This window comes from Perognathus longimembris, chromosome 6 (genome assembly GCF_023159225.1).
Source record: "Perognathus longimembris pacificus isolate PPM17 chromosome 6, ASM2315922v1, whole genome shotgun sequence".
Taxonomy (NCBI): domain Eukaryota; kingdom Metazoa; phylum Chordata; class Mammalia; order Rodentia; family Heteromyidae; genus Perognathus; species Perognathus longimembris.
In genome coordinates this window covers 78,817,001-78,842,497 of record NC_063166.1, presented here as the reverse complement: position 1 = coordinate 78,842,497, position 25,497 = coordinate 78,817,001, and the positions used below count along the sequence as shown (strand labels likewise).

The window sequence follows — 25,497 nt, the reverse complement described above, 5'->3', positions numbered from 1 at the left end:
GAGGGCCGGGCGCAGCCCCGGCGGGGCGGCGCGCGCTGACCGGCGTCCGCTTTCGCTTTCTTGCCCTGCAGCGGTCGGGATGGAGGTGAGACGGCGGCGGTGACGCCCGGCCGCCCGCCGCCCGCCGCGCGCGCCCGCGCCCCGCGCCCCCCCCGCAGCCCCGCGGCCCGGGCGCTCCCCGCCCCCCTCCCCCGCAGCGGCGGGCCCGGCGGTCGCCGCCGTCGCCCCGCGGCCGTCGAGCGACGGCGGCCGGGGGGGGGCCGGGGGGCGGGGCGGCCGGACCAGCGATGCCGGCGGGCATGACGAAGCATGGCTCCCGCTCCACCAGCTCGCTGCCGCCGCAGCCCGTGGAGATCGTGCGCAGCAAGGCCTGCTCGCGCCGCGTGCGCCTCAACGTCGGGGGCCTGGCGCACGAGGTGCTGTGGCGCACGCTGGACCGCCTGCCCCGCACGCGCCTCGGCCGCCTCCGCGACTGCAACACGCACGACTCGCTGCTCGAGGTGTGCGACGACTACAGCCTGGACGACAACGAGTACTTCTTCGACCGCCACCCGGGCGCCTTCACGTCCATCCTCAACTTCTACCGCACCGGGCGGCTGCACATGATGGAGGAGATGTGCGCGCTCAGCTTCAGCCAGGAGCTCGACTACTGGGGCATCGACGAGATCTACCTGGAGTCCTGCTGCCAGGCCCGCTACCACCAGAAGAAGGAGCAGATGAACGAGGAGCTGAAGCGCGAGGCCGAGACGCTGCGCGAGCGCGAGGGCGAGGAGTTCGACAACACCTGCTGCGCCGAGAAGCGCAAGAAGCTCTGGGACCTGCTGGAGAAGCCCAACTCCTCGGTGGCTGCCAAGGTGAGTGTGGCCGCGGCCGGCCGCTCCCACGGCTCCGGGACCGGGGCTCTGGCGGGGTCCCCAGAGGTAAGACTTCCGTCCCCAGCCTTTCCCTCCCTCTGTCCCATCGGGGGGTTGCCCTCTCTCCCTGGACTGCTCCATGCTGCGCACCCCCACTTTATGGGAGGGGGGGGCAAGATGTACACACCTAGGGACTTAATGCAGAACGGGCAGGAAGGGCGTGCAAAGGGGGGCGAGAAAGGAGGAATGGCGTTCCGCCGGCACGGGGTGGCCGTGACTCGGTCGCAGTGGGTGGCCCGCGATCCGGACACCCACCCCACGCAGGACGCGGAGATCCTGTCAGGAACCCCAAACCCACTGGAGTGCGGACAGATGGGGCCAAGGGGCTGGGGGCAGTGGGGGGGAGGGTGGCAAGCCGCTGGCTGGCTCAGGGGAAAGCGGTCACCCTGGCTACTTATCATGTATCTGTGTGGTGAGAGCTTTTATTTTCCCGAGAGCAGTTCTGCGCCGCGAGTGAAGATGCATTGCCACGGGGGAGGAGGTGGGGATGGGAGAGGGAGACGGGGTGATGTGCGGAACTCGGAGGAGGCAGGAGGGAGCTTGCTCACACCGGAAAAGTGGGTGCCACCTAGGCTGGGGGAGGCTTGGGGTGAAGGCCAGGAGCGGAGCAGGGCCCACGTCCGCCTCCGAGGGGCTGTCCTCACGTGGCCGGTGCTGGGGCCTGTAGGACAGAGGCCCTTGCCCTTAACCGGCTTAGGATCAGCAGACTTACTTTGCTATTTCCAGGCCTGACACAGGTCTCCCCCCCCCGTCCCCCCCCAGCATGCAGCTCATTGAGGCCCTTCCATCCCCTCCCTCCTTCCTGTCCTGTCCCAGGGACGCGAGAGGCCGGAAATGGAGGGGGCCCTCCCCATGAAGAAGCAGGGGAGGGCTGTGTTTGGGTTGGCATCTGGCAGCAAGGCACGGGCACTCGGGCTTCTGGGAGGCACAGTTTGGAAATAAACAGTCTCCTCTCCCTCGGGTTAATCCGATCGCCCAGATGAGCTCCGTGACCTCTCGGTGATCCCAGGCCGGGCTGTCAGCTCACATTCCTGCAGATGAACCGGCTAGGATTTGCTGTGGCCGGGGGCTGGGTGGGGAGGGAGGCAGGCTCCGTGGGCCCTCGGCGGAAACCTGACCACCCCTGAGCAAATCCTTAGCAGATGGGCTCAGAGAGGGCAAGCCACTTGCCTTGAGGGCACAGAATAGGCCAAGAGCCAGAAATTCAAACCCTAGTGTGACTTTGAATACCCTGTCCTTTCCCTCTGTCTGCTTCTACTCTTGCTGCCCTCTGCCATTCATTCCCATCACCACCACCACACACACAGCCAACATGCACTTTTCAAAATGTAAATTGGATCACGTTATTCATCTGTTTGAAATCCTCCTGAGGTTTCTCATCACACTTAGAATAAAACCTAGACTCCATCATTCATGAGAGGCCTAATGAAACCTGGCCCTCAGAACCACTCTGATGCATCTCTTCCGTTCTGGTTCACTTGATTCTCCTTGTTCCCAAACAGGCCAGGATTTAGCCTACCCCTGGACCTTTGCACTTGCCATTCCTATTGCCTGCAATGCATCTCCGGCCTGTTGCCTGGTTAGCCCCTTCTTCTCATTCCCTATTTGAGCAGGCACCGAAGAGGCGAAGGGCTCCCTCTACTGAGAGACCTTCCTTGGCCCACACGTCTTCTTACGCTCTGTCACAGTGTCTCCTCTGTCCTGGCCTTAGGTCCTGTTTGAGATCATTTGCTCTTTTATGTGTCTCTGTGTCGCACCCCTAAGAACGTGAGTACCCTGAGTTGGGCACTTGTTTCCAACAGGCATGGGGGTGCCTGGCCCCGAGAACCTTCCAGAAACCACACATGAAACGAGTACAAGGATGGATGGAAAAGGCAATGCTTAGTCACTGTAACAGGGACTCCTCCTCCCTGCCCACCTGTGACTTGATTTCCCTGGGCCCCTGGCCTCCTTCATGCCCAGTTGGGAACCCTCTGTTGTCAGTATCCTGAGGCCTGTAGGAATTGCTTTGGGGACACAGACCAAGTGAAGGGTCGGATCTAGGTGGCCACACCCAGCAAAAACAGCAGTGTCTCCTTTGTTCACACCAAGGTTCGAGCCTCAGCTCCACTACTGCCGTGGTGTCTGGTCTTAGGCCATCTTTTACCTCTCCAAGGCCAGCCTCCCACCTGTAAGAAAAGAGATCAAGGTCGCCACCCAGTGAGCACAAAATAGCATCTGTGAAAACTCAGCTCAGGGTCCAGTACCTACCAGGTGGTGCTGTCATTGTAAATGATAAGTAGCCGAGTCCCATTTCTGAGCTGGGTGGGCTGAGTGGCTACAAAGCCCTTTCCTCCTGATAGCAGTACCAGGGAGGCTGAGTTGAGGTTGTTAATAATTGATGGAATGTTCTGGAAACTCAGAGACAAACCCAAGCCCAGGCCCTAGACGCCTCCATCCAAACCCATTAGGCCACTGGCAGCGTGATTGATTGCTCTTCTGAAGCTGGGGTCAGTGCCCCCCGGAATGGCGGTGAGATGGTGCCCAGGGTCACCACCGGCTTTTTTTGTTTCCTTCAAGAACACGACAGGCATTTCTCCGTGGGAGTGAGGAGAGCCAATCTGCGGGGCCGTGAGCACCTCTCAGCCTCTCGGGGTCGGAGGTCTCATTTCCAGAATAGGTCTTCTTCAGTGTGTCAGGCGCTGGTCCGCCCGTGGCCCTTCCCCTCCTTGATCGCACTGAAGTCCCTGCGGCAGCCTGCCCGGGCCGCGCACCTGTCAGGACTTCTCTGGGTATAAGTAACGGAACAGAGGACTCGGCAGCTTTGGTGCTCCCTCTCACCTCTCACCCATCAGAACATTCCCAGGTAGTGGGGCGCGTGAGGCCCTGGCTCAGTGATATGGTAGGGTTCTAGATGCTTCCTCCTCCTTCAGTTTGTGCGTGACGTGGACTCGAGCTTGAGGACTCACACTGGAGATGGCTACCCAGTGACATCGACGCAGCAATGTCCAGCCACAGAGACAGGCCCCACTTTTTTTTTCTGACAATCCCATTGGTCAGGACAGATCACATGCTTCTGTCCTTCTGTGGATCCTATTGGCCAAGACAGGCCGTATGATCGTGCTTTTGTTTAAAGGGAGGGAACCTGTCCTGGGGCTTCCTTGGAGATGAAGGTCTCACAGACTCTCCTGACCGGGCTGGCTTCTAACCTCGACCCTCAGATCTCAGCCTCCTGAGTAGCTGGGGTGACAGGCGGGAGCCACCGGTGCCCGGCATGAGCGTGCTCTTTTGGCATTCCCATTGGTCCAGAGAGATCACGCGTGCATGCTCTCACTGCCTGGGAATCTACGAAAGCAGGTGTCTGTCATTTCTTTAGATGGGCTAGGGAGGGAGGCCAAGACCCTTTTAAAGAAGGGGAAATGGAGGCCCCAGAGGGTGAGGCCAGGTCTCTCAGCGTGTATGATTTGGGGGGGGAGGGGAGTGAAGAGCTGGGGTCTGGATTTCAGTTCATCTGGTTTTCAGCAGGCATCTGAGTCCTGGACGGAGCTTCTGGAAGCTCTCTCTGATGGGGCCACACCAGGTGCTGCTCCGGGGTTGTCTGGGTGGTTCTGTGAGACCTTCGACGTGAATGCAGTTTGCAACTAGAACTTGTATAGGTGCGAATTCTTATTATAATCATGATATCCAGAAATGGGTGTGGCGTTTGGTTATTGACAAGGACCGGGCTCTGGTGTCACAGAGATGTGACGAATGTCGCTTTCCTACCTAGGAAATAGGGGTTGGATTGGAGGAGAGAGGCCCAGCCCCTGGCGCCCATAGGAAGGAGGTCCTCGGAAGGCCTCCTTGTTGCTCCACCTCGGCTACCCGTGTTCCTTGTAACCCACCCCACCCCCATCTCTGAGGCCTCTGGGGAGACAAGGCTTCATCTCCCTTGCAAGATCAAGGAGGATTGTGCATCATCAGCAAGAACCATTAGGGAGCGACTCAGAGCCCAGGGCTCCTCAGCTGCCCGTCGAGGCTGGGGCTGCCCCGGCTCAGATGTCTCTGGTGCCTGCTGTTATTGCTGGGGACAGAATCCTGACCCTGGGGTCACCCAGCCCTTTGCTCCTGCCCTGCTCCTCGCTGGGGCCCGCACTGCCGTGGGTCAGTGAGTGGTGGGAGGGTGAAAAGCATGGAAGCCGTGCCCCGTGAAGCCCAGGGCCTGGGGTGCCACGGTAGGGGGCCTCTCAGGGCCCCCTGTGCGCCCCTGAGACCCACCGCCACCACTGAGGCTCTGGGATTCCCCCTTCCTGACCACCACTTGACCGGGGTCAGGTATTGGCAGCTGGGCTCGGGGTTTTGAAGATGGGCTGGAGAATGCAAAAGCTCGCTTAGGAAGGAAGAGTGCTCGCCAAGTGGGCAGTGTGGCCAAAGCTTAACTAACCGGAAGGGAACCAGCATGCATTAGGCACCAACTCCATACCCGGCACTTTGTGTCCCTCCTCCATACTCGGTAGCTCCGTGGACTGCCCAGGTCCGCTGGGCTGCCCTGCCCACTGTCCGTGTAGCGCGGAGCAAGCCCCCTGGCTCCCCAGCCCCCCCCCCCCCGCGGCAGCAGTAGGGGGGAGGTAGTAGGGAGCACTAGGGAAGCGTAGTTGGGAGCCACCGCCTGGCCTGTGTACCACACGCAGAGCTCTCAGCACTGGGCCTGGTGTCTAGGAAGCCCTCTTGGCTTTATTTTATGTCATTTTGTTTTGGTGCTGGCCCTGGGGCTTGAACACAGGGTCTGGGTGCTGAGTTCCGAAGCTTTTATTTTCAAGGCTGATGCCCTGTGCTTGAACCATAGCGCCACTCCTGGCTTTCTGGTGGTTCATTACAGGTAAGAGAGTCTCCTGAGCTTTCCTGCCTGGGCTGGCTTCGAACTGCAATCTCAGATCTCAGCCTCCCAGTAGCCAGGATTACAGGCGTATGCACTGGCACCTGACAGAAAGCCCTGTTGTTTTTAATTGTTATTCCACCCGAGCCTCCTGACAATTCTGCAAAATCGATAAAGCACTTTTTCAAAAGCCTATCTATCAATTTGATAAAATGTCACCAGCTCATTGCAAGCCTCCAGGCATTCTCTGGCCATTAGAAGAAGGCGAGGACTCACCACCATGCCAGATGCTGCCCTCCCTCCAGCTGCGGACGGACGAGGTAGAGAGATAAACAGTCCTCGCCCCATCCCCTGCACACACACACACACACACACACACACACACACACACACACCCCCGGGGCTCTGTGACAGAGCCAGAGCCAGCCAGGGCCGAGCTCACAGGTCCGGTGTTGTATTATGGACAGAGAGCTTCTACAGCCGCTCTCTTTGGGGTGATCTTAGACAAAATCCCAGGGCTAAATGGGCACAGTCAGCCCGGTCTCCATCTCTTGGATAAAATCAACACCGTAGTGGTGGCAGCGACAGTTGTCTTCTGGCTCAGTCCGCAAGCATTGAGTCCCTCATGGAATGCCATCGGACCTGACAGTCCCCGCGTGAGGGAGGGCGCCCTGAGACTCCGCGAGGTGATGGGCAGGTGCGCGAGCACACAGCACCGGGGAGCCGTGGCTTTGACCTCCGGAATTGAGAACTGAGCCCTCGCGGCCGTCTCGGCGGCGTCTTTCCATGCTAGGAAGTGCTACCCTCACGGTGCCCGCTGGTCCCTTCTCTCCCTTCAGCTCTCAGCTCCTGTCTCGCGAGAGGCTGTCCCTGACCTGGGTGGCCAGCCTGAATATGGTGGTGTGGAGACCTTCCCAGGATAAACGTCTCCTGGGTGGGGGGGGGGGGGTCCCTCCGTCTCCCTTCCCAGAAGCCCCCGCCCCTGGCAGGGGGCAGGGTGTGTGGGTACAGGGGTGCTCGCTCCCCTGTTCCTGCGTCCCCACCGCTGCAGGGCCGAAGCAGCCACGCCCCGGCGTGGACATGGGGGGCGAATCCTGGAGCGTCTGAAGGAATTGACTGAGGTGGAGCCGGCTTGTGCGTGCGCACACGCGCCTGTGCGTCAGAGATGTCAGCCCCCATTTATCACGGGGGGCCCCGCGTCCCTGGAGAGCGTTGAAAGTTATACCCTGGGGAGAACATCGCTCTCCCCCGTAGTGTGTGCAGGGCTGGAGTGGGCCACCCAAGGTCACCCCTCTAGAGGTCAAGGTCAGAACCCTGGGAACTGTGATGGGACCCGAGGAGCGAGTGGCAGGGCCGGGGGTTGTTCTCAGCGGGCTGCAGCAGGCAGCGTCGGGGTCAGAATTCCCATGGCCCTCCCTGAACATGAAGAAATCTGCCAGGTACAGCCGGGGTTGGGGCTGGAGTCCGTGCGTCCTGTGTGTCCTGTGACGGTGCTTGTCCCTCTGTGTCATGAAGGCGCCGGCCCCGCCTTGCCACCCGCTCCACACAGCTCTGCTTTCCTGGCTTGTTTATCCTTCCTTCCTTCCTTCTTTCCTTCCTTCCTTCCTTCCTTCCTTCCTTCCTTCCTTCCTTCCTTCCTTCCTTCTCCTCCTCCACCTCCTCCTCCTTGTTCTTCTTTCTTTTGCCAGTCCTGAGGCTTGAACTCAGGGCCTGAGCACTGTCCCTGGTTTCTTTTTGCTCAAGGCTACCACTTGAGCCACAGCGCCACTTCTGGCCTCTTCTGTGTATGTGGTACTGGGGAATTGAACCCAGGGCTTCATGCATGCTAGGCAAGCACTCTACTACTAGGCCACATTCCCAGCCCCTGTTTATCCCTCTTTGCCACCAGCCTCTCTCGTGTCTCTCAGGCTCTTTGTCTGTTTCTTGCCCCTACACCAGCTCAGCCCCAAACTCTGCCTCACAGTAGGTACACGCCCCCCCCAACCTCTGGCCCTCATCCTTTAAGACTGCCTGAACAACCCTCCCTCACTGCCCTAACTTGCTCACCCTCCATGGTGGGCCATACCATTTCTCCCAACAGTTTGTTACTAGACCCTCTTGGTCGCTACTTTTGGGGTTCCTGAGGCCATTACTTTGAGCCACTGGCGCTTGGCTTTGTTTTGCATGTTTACAGTTGCAAAAAGAAAAATCACAGTGCTGTCAAAGGGGAGGAAGTGAAGGGTAGACCTTCGCAGGTGCTGTGCCCTCTGCCAGGAATGCTTTTCCTCTCTTCTACGCCCAGGTATTAGCTGCAGCTCACTTTGAAGGGCGCCTCCTCTGGGAGTCTGCCCTGATCTCAGAATAGGTCACACCTCCCATTATGGGTTTTCCATTCTGTGCTGCTCTTGAATGGCCTTTGCCTCGCTGGGGATTTCCCGGTCCGCTGTCATCTGATCTCCACTCTCCTCCAGATAGTAGGACTCCCTGGGGTGAGGTCTGTCTCTCCCAGGCCTGGGCGGGAACCTGAGCACGCTGGTGGGCGGTGGGTGAGAGTCTGGAGTGCCCAGCCCAGCTCCAAGGCCCTTTTCCTCTGAAGCCGACCGATGCCGGGCAGTCAGGGTTCTTCCCAGAGGCACGTCCTCGCTGCAGTGTCTCCGTGTGGTGCTGGGATTGGAACCCAGGGCCTCCTGGTGCCCCCTGGGCAGGCTAGAGCTGGGCCGGGAGTCACCCCCCGCCCCTCCCAGCTGCTCCGTGAAGGCCTCCCCTCAGGTTCGGTGCGATGCGGTGCTGTTGCATTTTGCCTCGGCAGAACCATCTACAGGGATGGGCCCCAGGAGAGTGAATCCGGAGGCAGGCATTGGGCGTGGCGTACGTGCGAGTTCACACCCACGGGGTTTGGTTGGCAGGGGGCCGAGGTTCATAGCTCAGCACCACTGCTGGTCCCTGCAGCCCCTAGAGTCCATCCTTCCCACGTGACACACCCCGTGTGACACACGTCATGCCTGGGTCATGCCTGGTCACTTCCCAGACACATCAGCAGGGGCTGCTTGGTTCCCAGGAAGTTCAGGCATGCCTTTTGGTACCATCAAGCTGTTTTCAAAGGGAGATGGGCCGGAGCCAGCGCCCATCCTGGCGATCGTGGCTGCTCAGGAGGCAGAGATCCCAGGATCACAGTTCCAAGCCAGCCCCAGGCAGGAAAGTCTTTGAGACGCCTACCTCCAATGAGCCACCAGAAACCTGGAAGTGGCGCTGTGGTTCAAGGTGGTAGAGCGCTAACCTTGAGCTGAAGAGCTCAGAGACAGCGCCCAGGCCCAGAGTTCAAGCCCAGGACTGACAAAAATGAAGGTTACCATCCTGAAGAACTGGCCCCATTTGTCCTGGGTCCCCTGGGTGCCGGGTGATGTCGATTCCCTCTAGGCTTTCCCTGGAGAGAACTGGGGGGAGGGGGACCTTTGTAGAGCCCCCCCTGGACAGCTGAGCTGGTACTCAGCTCCCCAGAGACTCTGGGGACCCTTGGAAAACCCCAATGCCAGACCCATGGAGTTCGGGCCTCTGAGGTGGGCTCTAGGGTGGGTGTTTCTCAAAGCTGGGGCTCAGGTGACCCGAGCTAACCCAAGGGGTTCACTGGTGGCCGGGCTGCCCTGGGCTGGCTAAGGCACAATTCTGGGCTGATAGTCTCACTGAATGCACCCCTTCTGTCTGCACGGAACTTTTGTGATGTAGTGTGGTTGCACCCCGCCATCTGCCGCCCCAGCGCAGCCGTGCTGTGTGACTGTAGGCTGGTCCCTTGGCCTTTCTGGCCTTCAGCTTTCTCTCTCACCCCGGGTACACGTTGCTAGCTGGTGAAGGGCGTCTCCATTCTGGGGACCCGGGAACCCTGAGGAGGATGGCAGCCAGCATCTCCTTGCTTGGGCAGCCCAGCCCCTGGCCAGTTGGAGTGCCCACGTCCCTCCCCAGGCTGCACATCCTCAGCCATGGCCCCAGGGCTGGGGTCCTAACCAGGGACTCAGTCCATGCTGTTGGGGATCCCCAGGACAACTAGGGCATTTCGTGTGTGCCTGGGGCTCCCCACCCAGCCCCTCACACAGAAGTCCAGCCAGCCACTCGGGCCTCCTTTCTCCACAGCTACTGCCTTTTCTGGGGGCAGAGACAGAGGCCCAGAGAGGCCCTGTCCTTAACCCAGCCTGTATGGGGGCCCGTCCCTTACCCAGCATGCACAGGGGGCTCTGTCCCTTACCCAACATGCACAGGAGGCCCCATCCCTTACCCAACATGCACAAGGAGCTCTGTCCCTTATCCTGCATGCACAAGGGACCCCGTCCCTTACCCAGCACGCACAGGAGGCCCCGTCCCTTACCCAGCATGCACGAGGGCTCTGTCCCTTACCCAGCATGCAAAGGGGGCCCCGTCCCTTACCCAGCATGCACAGGGGGCTCTGTCCCTTACCCAGCATGCACAGGGGGCTCTGTCCCTTACCCAGCATGCACAGGAGGCCCCATCCCTTACCCAACATGCACAAGGAGCTCTGTCCCTTACCCTGCATGCACAAGGGACCCCGTCCCTTACCCAACATGCACAGGGAATCCACAACCTCAGCTTGGGTCCGAGGCTGAGCCCCCAAACTCTGAAGCTGGTGAACACCGCACACCTCCAACTCATTGCACCTCAAACCACGCTTGGGGCTCCCACCACACCTGCTCCGGCTCCGACTCTGCGTCTGCTGCCAGCCAGGCACCGAGGCCAAAACCTGAGCTGTGCTCTGCCCTCCAGCCGTGCACACTCACCAGCTTTTCACCACCCCATTAACACTCCCGACCGCCAGCTTTGTCTAAAGGGCCACATTGTAAACAGTTTAGGATTGCGGGCCTAAGGGCAAAATCTGGGCTTCGCACCTCCCTTCCCCGAAGCCCTCGGGCGGCTCCCACATCACTTGGTATAAAAGTGAAATCCACGCGCGCGCCCCCCGGTTCTGCAGTGCCAGTCTCCCCCTGTGCCTCTGGGAAGCTACCTCAGGGCCCTGGCACAGCGGATCTGGCTACTCTCTGCATGACCTGCTCCCTGGCCTCCAGGGTTTGTGGTTTGATTGTTTGCATCTTGGGTTGTGTTGTGTTGATACGAGGGCTTGAACTCAGCACGTGGGTGCTGATCCTTAGCTTTTCTCTCGAGACGGGCTCTCTGTCACTTGAGCTTCGCTTTCAGTCTTTCGGTGGTGGTTGTTGAGTCACCGAGTTTCCTGTTGGGGCTGGCTTAGAACGTTGATCCTCAGCTCATAGGCTCCGTATCAGCTGGGATCACAGGCGCGAGCCACTGGTGCCCCGCAAGTGTTTGCCCAGCCATCACCATGGGAGACAGCGAGTCCTCCACCGAGCACTGCTTGCAAATGACGGCTCCTGCCTCCTCTCCCTCGGTGCTGCCACGCCCAGTGCTCTGAGAATCAGGGAGTTTGGCTGTTTCCCGCGGCGTCCTGACACACAGTAGGTGCTAAGTTAACAGAGCCCCTGTGTCCTAGGAGCGGAACCAAGGTCTCCCCTCACGAGCACTGGTGTGCTCGCTGTGCTGCACTGGGCTCAATGTGTGTGGTGGGGGGGGGCCCTCGCCGGCTGCACCCCACTGTCAGCAGCCGCAGCCCCCCCCCCCCCATGCCTGGGGTCCATCTCAGGGCAGGCCTCCCCGCCCTGCCCACCCAGCTCTGCCTCGGTGCCGCCCTGACACCGGCCCCTCGCGCTCAGCGCGCCCCGCCTCCCCGCCCAGGCCTGGTCCCCGGGACAGGGCGGCTTGGCTGCTTCTGCTGACTTGGTGGGGACGCGGGCCAAGGGGCTGAAGTCCAAGTCCCGCTCATTCACGTCTGGCCGGCCTCCCCCGCCCGCCCCGGCCGCCCCAGGCTTGTTGGTGAGGTTTCGCTTGGCAGCCTTCCGTGCTGACCCTGGGTGGCTTAATGAAGCCGGCAGAGGCTCGGAGCCAGCCCCGTCACTGTGGCTTCGAGGACCTCAAGCCTCCCCCCAGCTCCTCGGCTCTGGGCGGGAGGCAGCCATGGCGAGCCGGGCAGCCGGGGGAACGAGAGGTCGGTCGTGCCCCGAGGCGCTGAGATCCGGACCAGCCTAGGGCTTGGTCCCCAGCTGCCGGGCGGGGGGGGGGGGGGGGGGAGGGGGGAGGGGCTCCCCGCCCCCTACTGCACCCATTCTTAGAACAGCACCCAGAGCGTCTCAGGCCCTCGTGTGGCTTTGCGGGCAGCAGGGCACAAAGGCTTGGCTCATGCAGCCCAAGTTCCCGGTGGGGAAAGAAGAGGCCTTGGACTCAGGAGTGCACACGGTCGCTGGCTTTTTTTTGTGCCAGGCTGGAGCTCAAAAGCCTCAGATCTCAGCCTCCCGAGTAGCCAGCATCACAGGCGTGAGCCCCAGACACCTGGCTGCCACTCACCTTTACACTTTTAACTTGTTTTGAAGACCTTCATGGAACAGAGCCACGGGATAGCGTGCTGGGAACTGGCCTGTGTGGCTCATTCGGGGTAATTAGCTCTTTGTGGGGAACGCACCTGAACGCCTCCTTCCTGACAGCTCTGAATTGTGTAATTCTTCCTCGGCGGCCGCTATAACCTGCTTCCGGTGGCCGTGGCTCCACTGTCTCCTTCTTTGACAGTGACTTCCTTCGACTCTACCCAAGTGAGGTTAGCCCGTCTCTCTGTGCCTGGTTTGTGAGGTTATCTAGGTTCACCCGTGTGGTTGCAAACAAGAGGCTCCCATCCTTTTTCTGGCTGCATAGTATTCCACGGGTGTGCACATGGCACGTTCTCTTCCTTCACTTGCCCGTGAACACAGAGGTCGAGCCCATGTTCTGGCTGATGGTGGCCAGAGCTGTAGTAACGGAGGGAGTACGGTGTCGCTCTACACACGGATCCCATCTCCTTTGGCGATGGGGGGGCGGGGACCGAGGGGGGCCGTGCTCTTCTGTGTGAGGTTTTTGTGAACTTCATACCGTTTTCCCTGATGGCTGCGTTCGTGTGCAATGGCTGCCTTTTCTCCACACCCTGGCCACTGTTCCTTTTCCTTTGCCGCCCCCGCTCCCCCGCCCCGGCAGTGCTGAGATTTGAACTCAGCGCCTCGTACTTTAGTTGTTTTTCGGAGGGGCTCTTGTGCCTCTTGCCTGGCCAGCCCTGGAAGTCCACGCCTGCCTGGCGGCGTGGGTGACGGGGGGCGGGCCGCCGTGCACACCCGTGTCTTTGGGGGTCACAGGCTGTGTAAGAAGAGCGAGGCGAAGCAGCTGCCGAGGCCCAGCCCCCCCCCGCCCCCGCCTCCTCTGGCAGGCAGGGCTGCCCCGGGCTCGCGTCTAGCACTTGTCAAGCCCTTCCTGGCCTAATTACATATTATCGCAGTGATACACGCGTTACTCTCTGGTTCCCCTGCCCCTTCCCAGCTGCCCCTGGGGTGGGGGAGGCCGGCTGGGCTGGGCCTTGTGGGGCCCCAGGACAGCGCCTTGGCCCTCGTGAGCACTCCTTGCAGGGGAGTGGGGAGAGAGGCGCCCCCCTCCCCCCTCCCGTCTTCCGGAGGCAAGCTGAAGAAGGCCTGGTTCAGACCCCGCGTCGGGAGCCCCCCCCGCCCCCGTCTCCTTTGGCCGCTCGGCCCTGGAGAAGCCCCGTCGGGCTGTCCTGAGACCCAGGCTGGCTGCTGGGCACTGGGGGGGGGGGGGGGGAATGGGGCGAGGTGTGCGTGCTCCCAGGTGTGCATGGCAGCGTGTGCCGTGGGCTCACACCCAGGTGTGCATGGCTCACACCGGAACACAGGCCTCGCCGCCAGCACCGTGAAGAGCCGGCTGTTGGTTTTCCCCTCGGAGCTGTGGACAGGCGGGACGCCTCCCCCAAGGGAGGTGACAGCGCTCGTTCTGGGGGAGGTCACTTGGTGGGAAAGGGACCCCCCGAACCTTCCTGGGTGGGGGCCACACAGGTGCCCCCATTTGCCAAAAAGCATCGCATCCAACGCCGCAAAGCCGCGCATAAGCCGGGCACAGTGGCGCACGCCTGTCATCCCGGCTACTCAAGAGGCTGAGATCTGAGGACGGCAGTTCAAAGCCAGCCCGGGCACGAAACACCCTTAAAAGCCGAAGTAGAGGTGTGGTTCAAGTAGCAGAGCGCCAGCCTTGAGCCTAAACGCTCAGGAGTAACAGCCAGGCCCTGAGTTCAAGCCTCAGGAGCAGAAAAAAGAACGCAAGTCCCCGAGTTCAAACCCCAGCACTAGCATAGCACAACACCGACCCCCGACCCCCCGCCCCGCCAGAAAAGAAAAGCCAACCGGGAACGGGACTCTTTCTTGTGAGAAAGCAGCCCTCACACACACGCGGGTGCTCACATGCGCGTGTGCACATATATGTGTGCCAGTACCAGCACTTAACCACCTCATGATCTCACTTGGCTTTTTCACTCACGGATGGATGGTGCTCTACCACTTGAGCCACACCTCGACGTCCAGTTTGATTTTTGGTGGTTAATTGGAGATAATCTCATGGACTTTTCTGCATTGTCTGCCTTCACACCATGACCCTCAGATCTCAGCCCCCTGAGTAGCTAGGCTTACAGGTGTGAGCCACGGGTGCCAGCTTTTCTAATTTTTTTTTTAATCATTTCCTTTGCCATGTGTACTGTCATCTTCTTAATATGTTTCTCTGAGATGGCTCACTTTTGCTTAAGGATGAAAGCAACGTTCTCGTACCCGATTGTGTTGGGATGACCAACTGCCCTGCCCATTTCCCTGATACTCCTTCCTCCATGGACCTTTTTATTTAAAACCAAGGTGATCTTGGTCACCCAACACTGAAACAAAAATACCATGAAAACAAACAAAATGGCCACATTGGCTTACAGCAGGGCCTCTGAGCCCCAAGCTGTTCCCTGTCTGGGCTAAACAAATAGCTGGGCTAGGAGGAGCAATCTCAGGCTTCACTCTGATTGGCCCAAAGTGAGCCAATCCATGCAGCCAGAGGAATGCTCAGCTCTGATTGGCCAGGCCTGGAGACAGAGGTGGCCTCTGCCACCTGGACTGAGAACAGGGATGGGGAAACTCCCTAAAACAATGAAAGGGTCTGTGACCAGAGGGGAAAACCCCGTAGGCAGGCAGGCAGTGGGCACCCCAGACATTCCCAGCTTCAAATCCCAGTGTTGACATTTTTCTGGCTGTGAGATTTTGGACAAGCCGCCTCACTGCTCTTGAGCCTGGGTTTGCTTATTTCTCAAGCAGGAAGAATGAGGGTGTCTGCTTACAAGGGTCACTGTGACAATGGAAATGGGCAAGACGCCGGCTTGTGGGGCGGCTCTACTGGGGTGTAGGGGAGGATAAACAGAAGGCCAGATCTAACCGCGCCGCCGTTAGGGATGGAGTAACTGAGAGGTCCCAACTGGTCCGGTCACAGAGGAGAGGCCATTACCCCCCCCCCCCCACCGCCACCGCCAGTGGCTTTTGCTGCAGGCCTGTCTGTCCCCTGGGAGCCCCAAAGGCAACAGGACATCCTGGAGAAGGCCCCAGGTCCCTCAGCCAAAGCTTCGGGGAGGGGGTGTACATTGTTGGGTTTGTCAGGGCCCCACTCTGGCTGCGAGTGTGTCCCAAGCAGGGAGGACCCTCGCAGAGCCGGGAGAGGGACACTGAGGCTCGGAGGAGACGGACTGAGTCCAGGCGGGGGGGGGGGGGTACGGGAACAGGCCCCGAGGCCCACCTTTCAGTGGTTGTTCATGATGCTTTGAGAAGGAGGGGAAGGGAGGGGGAAGGACTGAGACGGACGCACTGCACGCCCGTGACACGCGAGCGTGAGGTCACAGCGGAGACCTGCCAGGCCCACCCGCGGGGGACCTGTACTTGGTGTCCCCCCTCCTGTGTCCTGGGGGTTTCCCGGCTTGGGCTCGGCCGTGGTCTGTGGCCTGCGGCGTTGTGGGGGGAGCGTGCCCGGCCCCCGGAGGGTCTGCTGTCCGCGCCATCTCCATGCCTGGCTTCTGTAGCTCTTCTGTGTCTTTCTAGAACCTGCCTCCCCGCCCCACCCCCAGCTGCCCGGCCGCACCATGCTGGTCCCCAGAATCCAGCCCTGAGGTTTTGCCGCAGATCCCTCCCCAGCCCTGGGCTTGTGCCAGTGTTTGGGCTGCTGCAACCCTGGCCAGGCTCGAAAAAGGAATTATTTCTGTCTCCAGCATAGTTCTCAGCCCAATTCCCAAAATGGGAAAGTGGCCTGGGAGGCCGCCCTGCCCCCACACCGGGGGAGGGGGGAGGATGGAGGACCGGCAGAGACGGGGCCCACGCAAAGGCAAAGGCCTGGCCATTCCCAAGCGCGCGCACGCGCGCGCACACACACACACACACACACACACACACACACACGGGGCCTCATCTCTGGCCTGGGACCTGTGGAGCTCAGGGCCCAGGGGCCAGGCAGGGAGATGAGATGGGGTGGCCACTAGAAGAGGGTGCTGAGGATAAGGAGGTAGGGCCCCATCTCCCCATTACAGAAGGCCGGGTAGAGAAGGGTGACAGTCATCCAGAAAGCTCTCTGTCCTTGTCTTCTGGGGCAATGTCTCCCATCCTCTAGAAACTTCTCTGCCTGCCCAGGGTGTCGGGGCTCTTGGGGGTGCTGGTCCTGGGTGGAGACCCCGGGTTTCTGTGAGCTCAGATGGATCACCCTCGTGCTCACATCCCTTCCAGAGCCAGCGCCTCCCATCCTGTCCGGAGGTCCACTGCGGTGACAGGTCAGGTTCTGCGGCCCCTGGCTGGCTGTGCCATTGTCCCCCCCCCCCCCCCCCGCCCAGCGCCGAGTGTCTGTCTGACTGGAGGCTTGGCTGGGTCTGTCTGACTGAATGCCCGTGTCTGGAATGGATGCAGGATTGTGTGACTTCACAGTCCCTGTGGCGGCTTCGATCTCAGGGAGAGGACAGTGCGGGCCTGGCTGCTGGAGCTGACCAGCCACACACACCAGTGCCCTACTCAACACCTGACCAGCCGGCCGGCTGTCCCTGTGTGGGGGTGTCTGTCTGTCTGACTGACCCACAGGCCCCTGGCCTGGCTGCCTCCGGGTGTTGGGCTCCACCCGTCTGCCCCTCTGGTCTGCTGACTTGCTCAAGCTGCATAGCGTCCATCTGTCTCTGCTGGGTGTCTGTCCTGGAGGAAGGTCTTTCTGTCCACCTCCTCTGCCCGACAGACCAACCACTTGTCTGCCCGGTGGTCTGATCCTGCGCCCGGTCAAATCCTAAACAACCGCTGGCCAGCCGCAGGGAAGCGCTGGTGACCAGATGGTCAGTCAGCTGCGTGCCCGCAGACGCTTCCCGACAGCGGCCCTGACTGCCTGGGCCGGGACCGGGCTGTGGGGGGCAGTGCCACCTCCCACTCCCTCCCATCCACACCAGGGGCGTGGGGGAGACCCCCAGTGCGCAGCCTCGGCAGCGCCAAGCCTCTGCCCTCGGTGAGGGGCAGCTCTGCTCCTCCCCCCCCCCCCCCCCCCGAGCCCTGCCCTGTCCTGCCCGGCGTGTGCTCCTGGTCACGGAACTGTGTGGAGGTGAGGCTGGCGGGTATCTGGGACAGGGAGCCCCAGAACAAGGGGAGATGGGCGTACACCGCTGGACGAGGGACCCAGGAGGAGGCATGAGGGCAGGGGACCCCCAAGAACAGAAGGGGAGGGGAAGGAAAGGCAGAGAGGACAACTCCCCCAGTTTTTCTGGACATCTCCGCGACCCTGCTGAATGACTCTCACGCCCTCCCCCCCGCCCCCTCCCCCCCCCCCCCCCCCCCCCGTGTTTGGCTCTCCCCAGTGGAAGCTCCTGGGAAGCAGCTCTTTCTCCTGCCCTGCAGCACTGGGTTCTCGGCACTCAGGATAGGATTGGCATCCGGCCTTGGAGTCTTTTTGAGGACCTGGGTGTCTGGGAGCCGGGGGGCCAGGCAGGACTGCACCCCGCTCCTGCAGCCTCCCTGGGGAGAGGGACCCCTGCCTGCCAATGGAAAAGCGCAGCCCCGGGTCCCACGGAGCTGCTCAGAGGTGGGGGGACCCTGGAGGGCCGCGTCCACGTTGAGGTCTGAAAGGCGGCTCCCAGGAGGCTTTTGGGGAAGCAGTGCCCTAGAAATCTTATTGTTTTTGGTTTTTTGGTTTTGGTTTTTTGCCAGTCCTGGGCCTTGGACTCAGGGCCTGAGCACTGTCCTGGCTTCCTTTTGCTCAAGGCTAGCACTCTGCCACTTGAGCCACAGCGCCGCTTCTGGCCGTTTTCTCTATATGTGGTGCTGAGGAATCGAACCCAGGGCTTCGTGCATGCTAGGCGAGCACTCTACCACTAGGCCATATCCCCAGCCCCTGCCCTAGAAATCTTAAAGACCAGCAGCAGCGAGGCCTTCATCTAACTGATGGAGAAACTGAGTCCCTGAGAGGGGTCAGGGCAGGATGTGGTCCCGGGGTGAGGCGGTGGCAGAGCTGAGGCCCAGGGCCAGCAGACGCCCTTGAGGCCCGCCCACAGGGGGCCAGCGCCTGGGTCCCCCCAGCCGGGTCACCTCTTCCTCCTTGGAGAGCTGAGTGCATCCGTGTGCTGGAGGTGCGCACCGACACAGGTTTGGTATCACACCGACCCAGGTTCAAACCCCACCCATGAGGGGCAGCTCTGCGGTCTGATGCGTCTCGGCCCCCAAGACGTATCGTGAAGCACAGACGTGCGATCCCGAGGGGTGGGAGCGGGGAACGCCGGCTCTTCTGCGGGAAGGAAGAATCTAGATAAATATAAACGCGCGTTGAGTCACAGGCATCTGTTCAGAAGGCACGCCGCCGCCGCCACAGGGATCAGCAAGGCCGGCCGGAGGCGTCCGTCAACCCGGGGCCGGGGCCGGGCAGCCCCGACCTCGAGGACCTGAGCGGCGTCCTTCTTCCCGCTGCTCCATCCCGGGGGGTCAGCTTTGAGCCCGATGGCCTCAAGATGGCCGCCCTCCCTCTGGGCATCGAGTCCATAGTTCATGGAGGAAGGAAAAGAAGGCCGGAGGCAAAGGGAACGCTCAAGCCTAGTGTCTTCTCTTCCACATGCTGGCTTAGGTTTTGGGGTGGGGGGGGGCATTGAAAAGGAATGTGCTCCCAGAGACTTCCACATCCTCCCACGGGGCAGAGCTGCAAGGGATTCTGGGAAGATGGCTCCTTCCTTATCTTTGCCGCCACACGATGCGTGTGGAGGAGACAGGGGCGTGCAGAATGCGCCACTCAGACCCGTGGCTGGAAAGGTCCACACCGCGGAGGTGAGAGCCCCCTTCTGGGCTGGAGGAGTGGGGGGACGGAAGAAGAGCCGCTCTCCATGTGGGGTGGCACTGTGTTGTTTTGTTCTGTGTTTCGGGCAGTACTGGGGTTTTGAACTCTGGGCCTTGTGTCTGCTGGGAAGGTATTCTGCCACTCAGCCATCCCCATTTTCTGAGATGGCGTCTTGCTTCCTGACCACCCCACACTTGGACTCCCCTCCCCACACCCCCCTGGCTCCAAGATGGAGTCTTACAATTTTTTTTCTGCCCTGGCTGACCTGGAATGCTGATTCTCCTGGGTTTTTGTTTTTTTTTTGTTTCGTTTCTGTGTCGGTCCTGGGACTTGAACTCTGAGCCAGGGTGCTGTCCCTGAGCTTTTGTGCTCAAGGCGAGGGCTCTATTCCTGCTTTTCTGATAGTTTAGTAGAGATAAGAGGCGCACAGATTTTTTTCCTGCCCTGGTTGGCTTTGAACCTCCATCCTTAGATCTCACCCTTTTGAGTAGCTGGGATTACAGGTGTGAGCCACCGGCACCCGGCTGAGGCTCCCCTTTTAACCTTTCCTTCCCTCTTTGCTCTTGGAACGGCGTGTGTGTGTGTGTGTGTTACCCTCCGGAGTGCACCGCTGTTTGTGTGGGACACGGCGTTCAGAGGCACGGCATACAAAGAGCCAGCTCCCACGCCGCGTACCCCTTCCGGCCACGAGCGGGTTACACAGCCGGGGGCACGTCCAAGACCAGTGACCTTGGGCAGCTCTCTCCTAGCCGTTCTGAGTTTCTGTCTCCTCCCCGGGGGGGGGGGGGGGACAGAGGCAAAGGAGGCGCAGGCTTGGCGGCTGGCAGAACTCCTTCCGAGCACACGGTGTTGTTGGGAACACGCGTCTCCAGGCCTCTTGAAATGGGATAGCGTGGACTGTGGGTGGCGGGATGACGCCTCCCCCCGAAGCTCCCTCACCTCACCCCGCTGGGCCTTACCCACAGCCTGCGGCCCGACCCGGAGCTTCCATAACACCAGCAGCGGCTCCCTGCGGAAAATAAAGAGGCCAGGAAACAGCCCAGAGTGGTAGCGCACGCCTGTAATCCTAGCTGCTCAGGAGGCTGCGGTCTAAGGATCCCAGTTCAAAGCCAGCCCAGGCAAGAAAGCCCATGAAACGCTCATCTCCAATCAGCCACCAGAAAGCTGGACACAGAGCTGTGGCTCAACGGGTAGGGCACCACCCTTGAGAGAAAAAGTGAAGGGGCAGTGCCTAGGCCCTGAGTTCAAACCCCAGTGCCAGCATTTGAACAACAACGACGACAAAAAGAGACAGATGAAGGCAGGTCTGTCTGTGAATCTGAGGCCGCCTGGGGCATTTGGGCGAGGAGCTGGGCATTGTAGGGGTTCAAAGGCTGTTGGTTCGGTGGGTGACCCCTGACCCCCGCTGGCATCCGCCAACTGCAGGGCTGTTGTCCACGCCCCTGCTGACTGCTGTCCATGCTCAGCTCAGGAGGGAGCGGGGGCTCCCTGCTGTCTTCCAGTGGCCTCCCGGCCCCTAGCAGACCAGAGGGAGGGGCCTGAGCCCAGCCTAACCCAGGGCTATGGGGCTGCTCACCCTCCTCCTCTCTGCGCTCCCCGCCTCCCCCAGGTGGCTTCCGGGCCTGCAGGAAGAGGACGGGAGGCCGAGGGGGCGGGGCCTCCTGCCAGGAGCTGAGCATCTTTTCGTGGTCTGGCCCAGCAGCAACCGCAGAGACCCCCAGCTCTGCCCACTTCCTGACGGCTTGGCCTTACTTTGCTGTACCGTAGCCTCATTTGTCCAGTGGGGAAAATGCTGACTTGACTAAGGACACAGTGGAAATGAAAATGGGTTGAGAAGGGCGGGGCTTACAAGAGCACCCAGTAAGAACTTCATGCATCTGGGAAATCTGGATGAGGAAAGAGAGAGACAGACAGACAGACAGACAGAGCTGGGGTACCGCCCCTGGTGGTGATGTCCCCCCTCTCGGCTGCAAGCTGGCAGCAGACATGGTTGTGAGTACCCGGCCTGACACAGAGGCTTACTATCACTGTCCTCACATTCATAGCTACTTGATCTTGGGACCCCACATTCGTAGGGTACGCCGAATTCTGCAAATGGTAGGTCTGTCCTGTCAGAAAAGGAGCCGGGAACCCCCTCTTCTGGGGGCTGGGGGGCCTTGGTGGCTTCTTTTTTTTTTTTTTTGCCAGTCCTGGGGCTTGGACTCAGGGCCTGAGCACTGTCCCTGGCTTCTTCCCCCTCAAGGCTAGCACTCTGCCACTTGAGCCACAGCGCCACTTCTGGCCATTTTCTGTATATGTGGTGTTGGGGAATCGAACCCAGGGCCTCATGTATATGAGGCAGGCACTCTTGCCACTAGGCCATATCCCCAGCCCCCTTGGTGGCTTCTTGAAGTTGGGATTTCTAGGCACAGTTGCTCTTCCTGAAGTCCTGCTGGGTCAGGAAGCACAGCCACAGTTCATATTCAGCCATTGCCATTCCGCAGCCTCCACACTCTGGCTAAAACCCTGAGGAGCCGCCCAGGCTCTGTGTGCGGCGTGGCACGAGGAGGGGGAGAGAGAGAGAGGCAGCAGAGCCGGCCGGGGCGACCGGGCCTTGCCTGCAACTACAGTGGGCAAAGCCAGGCACGGTGGCCGCTCCTGGAATCCCAGCTCTCAGGAGACAGAGGCAGGAGGATTGCAAGTTTGAGGCCAGAGGGGATAGTGAGAAACCTTGCCTCAAAACCAACATAATAAATATGTCTGTCCTTCCTTCCTTCCTTCCTTCCTTCCTTCCTTCCTTCCTTCCTTCCTTCCTCCCTCCCCCCCTCCTTCTCTCCCTCCCTCCCTCTCTCTCTTTCCTTTTTTGGTCAGTCATGGGGCTTGAATTCAGGGCCTTAGCTCTTTTGCTCAAGGCTGGTGCTCTACCACCTGAGCCACAGCTCCACTTTCAGCTTTTTGGGGAGTTAATTGCAGATAAAATTCTCACAGACTTCGCTTCCCCGGGCTGGCTTAGAACCTCCGTCCTCAGATCTCAGCCTCCTGAGTAGCTGGGATGACGGGCGCGAGCCGCCAGCAATATGTTCTTAATTAAATTTAATGCACTGTGAAGGAGCGACAGCTCAAACCTCCGCTCTGTGTCCTGAACCCCGGGGCTTGAGTTCTTGGTGCCACCATGGGGACCCGGTCCCTGCCAGCCTTCTTCCTACACTGCTCTCGGGGGTGACCTGCAGTTTCCACGTCCCCAGACCTCCCTGCCGGAGGCCTCTGGCTGAGGAATCGGCCACCATGTATCCTGAGTCGGGCCTGCCTTTGGGACGCGTCCCTTGGCGGCCACACCTGGCGTCTAGCCAGCAGCCCAGCACCTTTTGCTTCCATTAAGGTGGCTATTTACTGCAGGGAAATGACCTTAATTTACAAGGCATTAGAGCTAATACTGGATGATTGCAGCATTAATATTTATGGGTGGCTCTCCTGGGAGGGACCTGGGTGCTAATTGACATTTCTTTCAGGACCTCTTTTCTCAATGAGGTTTCTGATGGCAGCTGTGGTTCTGGGCTGATCTCAAAGGAGGCGAGGGAGCGTGAGGCCCTCGCGTGTGTCTGCCTGTGTCTCGCGTGTGTCTGCCCGTGTCTCTCCTTCGGGTCTTTCTGGTTCTGAAGCAAGCTAGCAGCACGCCTGATTCACAGAGGGCTCTGGGCGGGAAGCCCCGGGGCCCTGCTGGGGGAGGGGGGTGGTGGATGCAGGGGGAGAGGGGCATCCCGGGGGTCTGACTTTGTGTGGCTTCTCCTGGGAAAGCCGCGGGGGGGGGGGGGAGGAGGGCTCCAGGGATGTGTACGTGCACCCACAAACCACAGCTCCGTCTCAGACACCCACGCCTTCCTTCGTCTCTAGTCAAAAAAAAATAAGATGTTGTGGTCTTTTTACATAAGATGGGATCTAAATCAGCCCCTCCCAACGCCCCAGCTCCGGGTCGTTTGAACAAATGGGGGTGTTCGGGGGCCCAGATTGGAGAAGACAGATCACACTCCCCCTCTGCACTCTCCAGCTTTGGGGTGCCAGCAGTGGAAGGAGCCTGGCTGGGAAGAGGGGTGTGCCTGTCAGCTCCGCCCACCTCAGGGGGGAGATGGCTTACCAACAGCATCCGTTGCCAGGGCAACCAAGGCCCAGGGAAGGGGCGAGCTTGGCTGGCCTCCTTGGGGGACGATGCCAGGCCCCGGCCCCAGGGACAGCCTCTGCCCCACTCTAGTGCAGAACGGTGGGCACAGGACGGCAAGCCCTGCTGGTGCTGAGGGGAGTGGGGGGGGGTAGGCGCCGGCTGTGAGCGTAAGGAGCAGGTGACCAGGGACCGAACACTTGGACGGGCCGGTCTGCCGCCATCTTTCCTGGGGAGCAGGCTCGGACACTTGCGCGCCGTGAGGTCCCACCAGTGAGCATGCAGGACGGCTGCTCTGTGAGGGGAGCGGGGGGGGGAGCCCCCCAGCTTCCACAGTAGATGTGGGCGGAGGCCGTGGGTCGCCGTGTGTGTAAATGACACCGCGGCTCCCCCAGGCCGTGTGGATGAGGATCACCTGGGGATTCCATGGGCCTCTGCCCCCTCTGGAGAGCCGCCATGACGCGGGACTGACCTCTGTGTGGGGTGCCTCAGTTTCCCCGTCAGTACAGTGATGGGCCGCGCCAGATTCTCCTGTTTGTTCTAGCACCTCCGTCCCCAAGGTTCACAGTGTGTGACTCTGAGAGTCCCCAGAACCTCTTCAGCGACAGAATGTTGAGGACCACGGTGACCGCGCTGGGTGGGAGTGGGGACACAGGAGGGAGGAGGCGGGCGCCGTCTCTGCCTCACAGCTATCGGAGAGGCAGGGCAGCCGCTTCTGCCCATCGTGTGGCCGGGTGGCAGCGTGACCCACCATCGGGGTCCTGCGACCAGGGCCACCTCTCAGGACTCCTCGGAGAGATCTGAGCGCCAGAAACCCCGCCTGCCAGGCCCCGCCCATCCTCCAGGATCCACCCTCTTGACAGGCCCCGCCCACCCTCCAGGCTCCACCCTCTTGACAGGCCCCACCCCTATCAGGCCCCGCCCCTCCAGCCAGGCCTTGCCTCACCCTGCCCATAGGTGTCCACCACATGGGTTCGTTAGTCTGGGGTCTCACACAGATGACAGCTTCCTTGTTTCTCGCCCCTACACACATGCGCGTGCTTGCACACACACACACACACACACACACACCACATACAACACTTCTCCAATGTGCCCTGGAGGGCAAAATCAGCCTCAGCTGAGACCTGCTGACCAGAGACAATCCTGGCGGCCCAGGCGCCAGGCCACCGGAAGGGCGCAGGGAGAGTCCCGGAAGTCCTGGTCCGTCTTAGGAGGTGGGGTGGAAAGGGTCTGTCTTCCCCTTGCCCGTGGCCATGTGTCATGCCATGGCGAAGGCGGCCTGCTCAGGTTCAGGAGACAAGCCAGCCTGGGCACAGAGCCAGGCCTCTGAGGTGATGGGGGAGGGTAGACCGCGGAGGGGGCCTGTTAGGCAGGGTGATGGGTGCCCACATGTTCCCGCCTTGTCTGGGCAGCGTGTACCCGAACCAAGAATCTTCCTAACTACATCTCCATCATCCAAGGTCATCCTCCGCTGTCATCCCCACCCCGCCGTGGAAGCCAGGCTCCCCTTCCCCTTCTGAACTTCCCTCCACGGTGCCCTTCCTACTCAGGGATGGCCTTTGTGTCTGCGAGGACTGTGAGCTCACGAGGACAGTGACCTTGTTTTGCTCGTGTTCCACAGCAGCTAATGCACACTGGCACCGGGGAGGCTTTCAGTAAATGCTTGTTGCATTAATAAATGGATGAAGCAAATGGGGAAATGGCTGTGGGGGTGGCTGGGTGGATGGGTGGGTAAGTAGCGGGATGGATAGACGGATGGATGGACGGCTGGGTGGCTGTGTAGATGGCTGGGTAGGAATGGATGGGTGGGTGGATGGATGGATGGATGGATGGATGGATGGATGGATGGATGGATGAGTGAGTGGGTGGATGGATGGGTGGACGGATGGGTGGGTGGATGGGTGGATGGATAGGTGGGTGGATGGGTGGATGGATGGATGGGTGGATGGATGGGTGGGTGGGTGGATGGATGAATGGATGGGTGGATGGGCGGATGGATGGGTGGATGGATGGGTGGATGGGTGGATGGATGGATGGGTAGATGGATGGATGGATGGGTGGGTGAATGGATGGGAGGGTGGGTAAGTAGCGGGATGAACGGATGGATGGATGGACGGCTGGGTGGCTGTGTAGATGGCTGGGTAGGAGCAGATGGGTGGGTGGATGGATGGATGGATGGATGAGTGGATGGATGGATGGATGGATGGGTGGATGGGCGGATGGATGGGTGGATGGATGGGTGGATGGGTGGATGGATGGGTGGATGGATGGGTGGATGGATGGGTGGATGGATGGATGGATGGGTAGATGGATGGATGGATGGGTGGATGGATGGATGGACGGCTGGGTGGCTGTGTAGATGGCTGGGTAGGAGCGGATGGGTGGATGGATGGGTGGATGGA

The 25,497-nt window shown here is 60.5% G+C and overlaps 1 protein-coding gene across 1 annotated transcript in view; it reads left to right on the top strand.

Annotated features, from left to right (window-relative positions):
* The first annotated feature begins 244 nt into the window (after positions 1-244).
* Kcnb1 (potassium voltage-gated channel subfamily B member 1) overlaps positions 245-25,497 on the top strand; it is a 55,915-nt gene continuing 30,662 nt past the window's right edge. The window contains exon 1 of the mRNA XM_048349411.1: positions 245-854. Within this exon, the coding sequence (XP_048205368.1) occupies positions 288-854 (567 nt within the window). The 5' untranslated portion in view covers positions 245-287. The remainder of the gene's footprint in view (positions 855-25,497) is intronic.